This window comes from Suillus discolor, assembly GCF_016758755.1.
Source record: "Suillus discolor strain FC423 chromosome Unknown F5147scaffold_145, whole genome shotgun sequence".
Classification (NCBI taxonomy): domain Eukaryota; kingdom Fungi; phylum Basidiomycota; class Agaricomycetes; order Boletales; family Suillaceae; genus Suillus; species Suillus discolor.
In genome coordinates, this window is record NW_024541392.1 from 57481 (window position 1) to 66376 (window position 8896).

Below are 8896 nucleotides of genomic sequence, written 5' to 3' on the forward strand. Positions count from 1 at the left end.
CTCATCCAAGATGACTGATCACCACATTAGCTTGTCTTCTGAACAATTCTTTAACATGCCACCATATTCTTTGAAATCAGCACGTCTAACATTCTCTTTTACTTCCAAAAGCTACTAGGTCGATCCCAATGACTCTGGCCCTTCTATCTTGCAGCTTCGCCTACCAGCAAATACGACATGGCGGGTGGCATCTGTTCTAAAAGCTCTACCCAAAGTGTTGAAGGCAATGTGCTTGACTGGATTACCACAAAGTGGTAGAATCTTGTCCCTCCTCTTGCTCGCAACGTGAAAATTTACCGCGGTTTTATGTCACTTTGTGCTACTGGTCTAGCACTCAGTGCGTGGTATCTTACTCGTGTGTTTACTTGGCGTACAAGAATTGACCAATTACGCAAATTAGTATATGTAAGTTCATTCTGTCTATCATATGTACACGTGGTTAAACTATCACAAGCGCACAATCTTCGAGTTTGGTGAACGTAACAGGGCCACACCCATGCGCATCATTTTCTTCCGAGGTGGCCTTTCTGAAGGAGAATACGCACTCACGGGACAAGAGGAGATTGACGACATCACAGATTAGTCAGTTCAGCGACGGCCATTTCTTATTTTCACCATGTCTACTAGGGGCAATCGATGATATCTGGCGGGAAAAAGGCGTGAAGGGCGCAAAACCTGAACTAACATTCATTGTCATAGGTAAATGGTAAGTTTGCGATCATACATATAAGCATTGATACAGTTAACTGATCAAATAAGAATACCCAAAAATCCAGAAATAGAGCACGCAACCAGAGTGTCTCTCCAATATCCCCAGGATGCTGCGCAACCCATTATCAAACTCCCCAAAAGCTCAGGGTGTCATCTGAGCACCTGTCACCAATGTTGATGCCATCTCCTCTTAGATGACAACCATCGTTTCCAGCAGATGCCCAACATAAAGCAGATGGACTGGCTCAGGAGCAGGATCATGATGACAGCGATATCTTCTTACAATCTCCATTCAAATCACCCCATCTAGTGCACCGTCTATACCCCATCTCACATCCTAAACCAATCAAGTTAGATGACGATCAAGCGACACTTTTTCTGTCTTCCTCATCCGCTGTATCTTCCCTTTCTTTCATCACGTGTCCACCCAGCCACTACTCACACCAGTCAAGGATTCCCATCGTGCTGTACTAGCTGCCAAGCACTCAATTCGCAGCCTGCACATCGTGTGGGCGTAGGTACCAAGCGCAAATCCCCGCAATCTGGCGGTGGCGACTTCTCTACGCCTTTGCGTCCCGTCTCATCAGCCATGTGCACCCCTCTTAATATCTCGGCTTCAAAACCCAACCCTTCATCTGGTATCGCCTTCCACCATCTTCCACCTCTGCCAGCACCTCGCTTCACCCCCCAACCAAAGAGTAAAGCTGACACCGACACATTTCTCAAGAAACAGGCAGAAACAATGAAGCGGCTGCGCATTCGAGATCTTGATGACTCAGATGAGGACTGGGGCATAGATCGGGATTCTGATGGAGAACCTGTACAAAAGCTACCTGCACTTTGGAAATGCAAATCCCGGTCTATTAGCCAGAAAAAAAATCTCTCCTTATCAACGCTGGGCTAGTGCCACAGAAAGGTAGCTTAAAGGATGAGGTCACTGAAGCTATCTCACCAGGAGGGCATATCATTAAGCGTCGGGCACATTCAAGGCCCGTTTCCATTGAACTCCTCAAGAGTGTGAACCACTCACCGTCACCCAAGGTTAGAAGCTACATTGAATATCGGTATTTATATATATTCCATTGTGCTGACAAAACTTCACTCTAGGCTGAATGTTCCAATATGAAGCCACCCACTGTGCCGATAACATTTCCTTCTGTATCTCGCAATCGCAATCGGCCCACTTCCTTTGTTGGTTCGCCCTTTCCTGTACCATGAAGACGACTCACAGGCTCCAGCGGTCCTAATCCTTTCCTTTCTCACACACCCTCCTGTCTCAATTTGCATTCTCAGCCCCACCCCCACCCTTTCGCCCGAATGGCATCCAATAGTTCAGCTACTCACTTCTTCGGACCCTCAATCTCTCAATCCATGCAGTGCCCACGCAAGCAAATTAATTCTTCCGTCGACGCTACTCTGGATCTGTGCATGCAGTCCTGTCTCAGTCCGTCGAATCGACATAGCTATGCTGGCCCAGACTCGGCTGGTGTCTCCGTTACCCCAATGTCATGGACGCTGTGGTCGGGTTTGGACACACCTTGCCAAACTCTTTGCCTCTGAATGACGGTCTAGGCACGGTCTTCTTGACGAGTGACTGAGGTGTCATGCTCCCCGGGCCTGTGCTGGCAAGGCGATGACAGGTTTTCTGATGGTCGCACTGTGATCAGTATGTGCCAAACAAATGAAATAGTATTTGATTTCATTGATGGACTGATGCACATGTAGCAAAAACATCTCGAGGACGGCATGAAAAACAAGGCGACAAGATCATGAACCGTTCTTGATGTTGTACGATCTTTTGCGGAGTCTAAGTGTTTCGCTTGTTTTATCTTGGAAAACTACGCATTCCCTGGTGGACTCATGATCAGGACTGACTCTCACACACCGAATGCGGGAGGTTTGGGTATGGTTGCCTGTGGTGTTGGGGGTGCCGATGCTGTTGACGTCATGGCAGATATTCCTTGGGAATTGAAGTGCCCTAATGTCATCGGTGTGAACCTTACTGGCAAGATTGGAGGCTGGACTACGCCCAAGGGTGCGCGTGTCCTCGAATTGATTCTCTTGCATAGTTAACCGTTTGCAGACGTCATCCTGAAGGTCGCTGGCATTCTCACTGTCAAGGGTGGAACTGGTGCCATCGTTGAATACCACGGTCCTGGTGTCGAATCATTGTCATGCACGGGTATGGCCACTATCTGTAACATGGGTGCTGAAATTGGCGCAACTACCTCACTCTTCCCCTTCAACCGTCGTATGGTCGACTATCTCAACGCTACCAAGTGTTCCGAGATTGCTCAATACGCACAGCGCTTTTCACACAACCTTAAGGCTGATGAGGGCTGCGAGTACGACCAGAACATCGAAATTGTTTGTGATGTTGTTAATGTCCTCGTCATCCAGACTGATATTTTGTGCCCAGAACCTCTCAGAACTCGAGCCTCACATCAACGGTCCCTTCACTCCTGATCTTGCTACCCCTCTCTCAAAGTTTGCAGAGGAGGTCAAGAAGAACAACTGGCCCCAAGAACTTAAGGTCGCTCTCATTGGTTCCTGCACTAACTCTTCATATGAGGACATGTCACGCTCTGCTTCCATTGCCCGCGAAGCTACCGAGCATGGCCTCAGTGTCAAGAGCAAGTTCACGATCACTCCTGGTTCTGAGCAAGTCCGTGCTACCATTGAATGTGACGGTCAAATTGGTGCTTTCGAAGAGGTCGGCGGTCTCGTCCTGGCTAACGCATGCGGTCCTTGCATTGGTCAATGGGACAGGCAAGATGTTAAGAAGGGCGAGGTTAACTCAAGTGCGTTTTTCGTCTCATTATATTACATTTTGTAACTAATGGTTTTTAGTTATCACCTCCTACAACCGTAACTTCACTGGCCGTAATGATGCTAACCCTGCCACCCACGCTTTCATCGCCTCCCCGGATATTGTAACTGCCATGGCCTTCGCTGGTGACCTCACCTTCAACCCGGTTTCGGACACCCTCATTGGTTCTGATGGCAAGCCTTTCAAGTTCTCGGACCCTACTGGTAATGAGCTTCCTCCTCGCGGCTACGACCCCAGCCAAAACACCTTCCAGCCCCCTCCTGGAGACCGTGCTAGCGTTTCGGTTGCAGTTGACCCTAAGAGTGACCGTCTTCAACTCCTCCATCCATTCATGGCTTGGAATGGCGAAACACATGTTCTATGACCAATGGCTACTATGATCCCCTGGATTGATTTATCTTTCCTCACGCAAAAATATCCCCTTCGACCAATCAAAGCAGGAACGGTCATCATCTCCCGATCTCAAATTTTTGCTGATCTACGTACCGGATGGTGGTATAACTAGTACGAATACCATTGTCTTACGTCCACCAAGTTCGCCTCTCACCCACACCTATTCTCTACCAATATGGCCATAGTCTCAGATGATCCCACTTGGTGGTCGACCATCAATGCATATAGTTTGTGCAGCTATTTTATAGGTTCGTGGAGGGTAGTCGGATGTTAAAGTTAACTCAATCTAACCTTGGCTGTGGTTTCGTAGTCGCCGCCTTTGTTGCAGTTGTATGATTGGTGTGAGCATGATAACATTAAGAACTGCTGACGTCTTACGATTATTTTCAGCACTCATTAGCATCACAGAGGGAACCCCTTCTCCACGATCACAGAAAGGCAAGGAAGGATTGCTACCCTCCAAGTATAAGCCACGCGACTCTGGCATCGTCCTCAGCGACGACGAGTCGATTCCCGCGCGAAATTTGGTGTTAAGTTCGAGCTCTATTCACTCTGATGATGATAACGGTGATGATCTGGACCGAGTCCTGTTGCTAATTTCTGCCAATCCCTAACACACTTCTAACCTCGTTTAATTCCCGCCACTCGCTTTCCAGCCATTTGACCATGTCGTTCAGCTCTTGCTCTCTCTGCAGCGCCATCAGGGTCAGCCAACATCTCTCTCGTTCCGTTGCACTGATTTGTTGTCGTTGCACAGGATGGTGGCTTTGTGTTACGACAAACGGTCGTGTGCGACTAGGATGATCTAAACAGCGACAACCACGACAGTGGTACCAAGTGCTGAGAGTCGTCGGCCTTTACAGACAAGCAAAGGTTACGTACTCGAACGTAGCTCGTGGTGGTTAACGAGGGGTTACGCCGAGATGATAGCGGTTTACAGACAGTGAGAGGCGTCACTGAAGGTACGAGTCGATGTCGAGCAGGTAGCTTTAGCGGGACAAGGAGTTCAAGGGTAAACCTAGTAAGATTAAAGTAAGGAATGTCTACTGTTAATCTTCGACCTTATATAAGGCTATTCTTCATATCTAAGCTCAGCCTAAAGCTGGGTTCTAATCTGCTTATCTACATGAGTCAGAGATAGCGTCCATGAGGCGGGCTTCTATCGTAGATAGGATCCATGAGGCATCCTTCTATCAGTACATGAGGCAGCATGAGGCTTGCCTTCTATCTTGATAACATAAATAGGTCTTCTAGACCTATGTCGTCATGTGTCGTCACGTGCGGTCCAGACCGCTTATCTAAGCCGGCAGTTGCCGCTTATCGTCTATCATCATCTGTCGTCATCTATCGTCATAGAGCTGGTGAGACTCCGGTATCGTCTATAGCTGTGCGGTGGCAGAGGGCTGTTCTGCTGGCAGGGGACTCATGCCATGTTACTGTAACACTTTGGCCTATATAGGATTGAGCGGCCGCTGTTGCAGCCTTCCAAATTGCCTGCATCGTGTTCGTTAGCTGCCACAGTTAAGTACAATATACAATGACTACATACAATTGCCGATTCCGTGACAATCAATGGTCCTGGGACATCATAAGAGTGAGGCAGTACTAACTAGTAACGGTAAAGTTTTAAATTAGGTGCAAAATATCAGTCAGTTCTACTCACCACCTGACTGTTAGATTGATCGTCTTGTCCCTGAGCATTGAGCTGATGTTGACTATTGAACTCATTTGGATCCATGGAATCAGTATTGTAGTAGATGTGATCTTGATTATCGGTTAGAGTTCAGTGTAGTTCAAAATTCGGCTGAGTTCTAACTCTTGCCTTTTTGGGAAACTATGATATCGTTTGGACGCAATTATAATATCTGACAATTTCTTGTATATCAATAGCAAAATTGCAATGTTCTGATCATGATTGTTATGCATTGTAAAACTTCATTTTTTTTCCGTCGTTGTGACAAGCATTTGTAGCTTTCTATTTATCAAGGACCATTCTTGCGAGACGTGATGTATTCTCCTCACAATTGCGGTTGTCCTATAATCTACTGTCTTTCGACCCAATCTGCTCATGCTCATGTATTATGTTGTCTAGTTTTGTTTTTACATATAATCCCATGTATTTTTGCTCTGATCTTGCCGAATGAATCTAGGTAAAACATTGTCTCCCCAATTTCGTGATGATGCACATCACTCGTGATCGCGAGAAACGCCTCCTCTCCATCAGCCAAAAGACCTACCTGGAGAAGATTCTAGAGAACACCGGGATGTCTCAATGCAACCCTGTTGGCACGCCTATGACTCCCGGCATTGTGCTCCAGAAGGCCACTCGCGCTCCTACTGAAGACGAGGCAACCACCATCACATCTATTCCCTACCGTCGCACAATCGGTGAGCTTAACTATGCCATGAGGACCACTCGCCCCGACATCGTGTTCGCTGTGTCATGTCTCTCTCGCTACATGGAGAACCCTGGCATTGAGCATCACCATCAACTCAAGCACCTACTTAGGTACATCCATGGTACAACGAACCTGATGCTCGTCTTTGGTTTATCCGATGAAGGCCTCATTGGTCACTCTGACTCAGACTATGCCGCGGACCGCGACGACAGCAAGTCGACCAGTGCGTACGTCTATCAGCTGTTTGGTGGGCCCATAAGCTGGAAGGCACAAAAGCAGTCCATCATTGCAACATCGACGACGGAAGCAGAGTACATTGGTCTCTCGAATGCCTCCCGGGAGGGGCGCTATACCTCATCCAATTACTCCACGACTTCCGCGTCGATCCTGACCTATATGATCCCCCTCTCCTCTATGGTGATAACCAAGCTAGCCTTGCCCTCTCCAAGAACCCCAAGTTCCATGAGAAGGCTAAACACATCCGTGTCCACTACCACCTCATCCGCAGCCTCGTCGACACTGATCAGATCAAGCTTGAGTACAAGTCGACCTCGGAAATGTTGGCTGATAGCCTCACGAAGGCCTTGCCTCGCCCGGCTGTAATGCGTCACCGAGAGGAGATGGGACTTTGTCGTCCAACTATACCGGTTAGTCCACCGAGTGGGAGTGTCAAGAGCAGTTGATAGCATTCGTCGGACCACCCGGACATGACGACAAGTGGCATATATATATCAGAGACATTTTGCAGTACCTGACTCCTTTTCCCCTTTTCTTAAGACGTCGAATATCCGTCAACACACCTCAGTCCGTTTCCCCATGACTGAGGTGCGTATCGTTAGTTTCCTCTTTGTTATATCATCGTACTCACATCAGTAAATTCACACATTTCTTGGCAGACCTTTTTTCGAAAATTAAAACTTATTTTTAACTTATTGACACTTATTCACCTTTATTCACTTGGCTGTTTGTTTTCACAAGTCAAAAAAGGAAGTGTATGACACACAAGTGCCGAAAAGTAGCATAAGATCAAAAAAGTCAGTTCAAGTATTCGAAACAGAAATAAGTACAGCAAGTAAATAAGTAGTTCAACTTGGTATGTAACCCGCGGCAGGTAGTAACTCGTGACCCATGTATTCATGTACTAGACATATGGGTGTAGGTACAATGTATATCAGTAGTAGCAACACAATAACGAGATCGACAGACTCACGAACTGTGAACAGCGGGAAATGACTTGGATCAGCGTGGCTTGAGCTCAAAGGGGGATCGACAGACTCATGAACTGCGAATGGCAGGAAACGACTTGGATCAGCATGGGTCTTGCTCGAAGGGGGATCGACAGACTCATGAACTGTGAACAGCAGGAAACGACTTAGATCAGCATGGGTCTTGCTCAAACGAGGATCGACACACTCACTTCCTGTGAGCGGTGGCAATGACTTGGATCAGCGTGGCTCGAACTCGAACAAGGAGGGTGCTGGAGGGCGCCAGGTATGGGTGCTGGAGGGTGCAGTTGGGCATGGTTGGATTGGGAGGATGCGAGAGATGTGCCGGGGGGTGTGTGGAGGGCTGCAGTTAGCAAAAATTGAAAGAACAATTGATAGATGCACGTACAGTACCCAAACCCAAACTATACAAACCGATTCCTTCAATCTGCATGAAGCTAAAGTCAGTATGACAAAGATGGGCGCATGCAGTTTCAGGATTTGTCAAAAATGAGCGCTGTGAACCATCACGCGTCACGTGTCATATTTGAACCACGTCAGTTTTTCACACGAAGTTCACTCTCAACGTTAACGTTCAACCTTGTCTGACTCTCAATCTAACTTCCATGCATCATCTCACATACCTCCATACCTCAGTGTCTGAAACTTCACTCTCATGGTCTCGCACCCTTTCGCACACCTCCCAGTAAGTTTTTTTATTTGTTTTTTTTTCCATTTTACTAAAAATGTCTGTGTCTGAAACTTCGCCCATCCTTTCGCATGGCCTCCAAGTAAGTTTTTATTTATTTGTTGTATTTTCTTTTACTAATAATGTCTGCTTGCCTCAGCATCTGAAACTTCGCCCGTCCTTTCATGTACCTCCAAGTAAGTTTTTTTTCATTTTTTTAAATTTCCCTTGACTAATAATGTTCGCTTGCCTCAGTGTCCAAACTTCGCCTGTCCTTTCGCATACCTCCAAGTAAGTTTTTTTCATTTGTTTTACTTCCTTTTATTAATAGTGTCTGCTTCATTGCAGTCTGCCGCTTGCCTCATGTGCCGTCTGCCTTGTATGCCGCCTTTCATTCCTCGCATCCCACCTTTCACCCTCTTCAAAATTTGCTGCTGCTGGCTCCCCATTCTTTGAGTTCGTTTCTGCATCTAGTCGCCACTGCCACAAGTAGTTGTATTGTTTCCCCACTAGTACTTAGTAGTCCTATCATGTAATTATCCTTGAATGCAATATTTTGTCATTTTTGTCGAAACAAGTGTGAAATAAGTAGCCCCAACTTGCACTACTTGCAATGTGGGCTATTTTACAAATAAGTGCCAAAAAAGCCAACAAAAAGTTTGAAAAAAGT

At 46.8% G+C, this 8896-nt stretch overlaps 3 protein-coding genes across 3 annotated transcripts; 2 read left to right on the top strand and 1 right to left on the bottom strand.

Moving 5' to 3' along the window:
- Window positions 1–1066: 1066 nt before the first annotated feature.
- On the top strand, window positions 1067–1929 carry F5147DRAFT_781634 (uncharacterized protein; the record flags this gene model as incomplete). Its single annotated transcript, XM_041442680.1, has 3 exons — window positions 1067–1531; window positions 1579–1752; window positions 1819–1929. 3 exons carry the CDS (start codon window positions 1067–1069, stop codon window positions 1927–1929), a joined length of 750 nt encoding a protein of 249 aa, XP_041284921.1.
- Window positions 1930–2535: 606 nt separating this feature from the next.
- On the top strand, window positions 2536–3893 carry F5147DRAFT_791819 (aconitase family-domain-containing protein; the record flags this gene model as incomplete). The annotated part of the gene is made up of 4 exons (XM_041443078.1): window positions 2536–2746; window positions 2795–3078; window positions 3131–3512; window positions 3562–3893. Coding segments are annotated over 4 exons (1209 nt in total), but the record flags the coding sequence as incomplete, so codon positions are not given.
- Window positions 3894–7418: 3525 nt separating this feature from the next.
- F5147DRAFT_659219 (uncharacterized protein) lies at window positions 7419–7854 on the bottom strand (the record flags this gene model as incomplete). Its single annotated transcript, XM_041434563.1, has 3 exons — window positions 7419–7474; window positions 7544–7704; window positions 7751–7854. 3 exons carry the CDS (start codon window positions 7852–7854, stop codon window positions 7419–7421), a joined length of 321 nt encoding a protein of 106 aa, XP_041284923.1.
- Between the last annotated feature and the right edge of the window lie 1042 nt (window positions 7855–8896).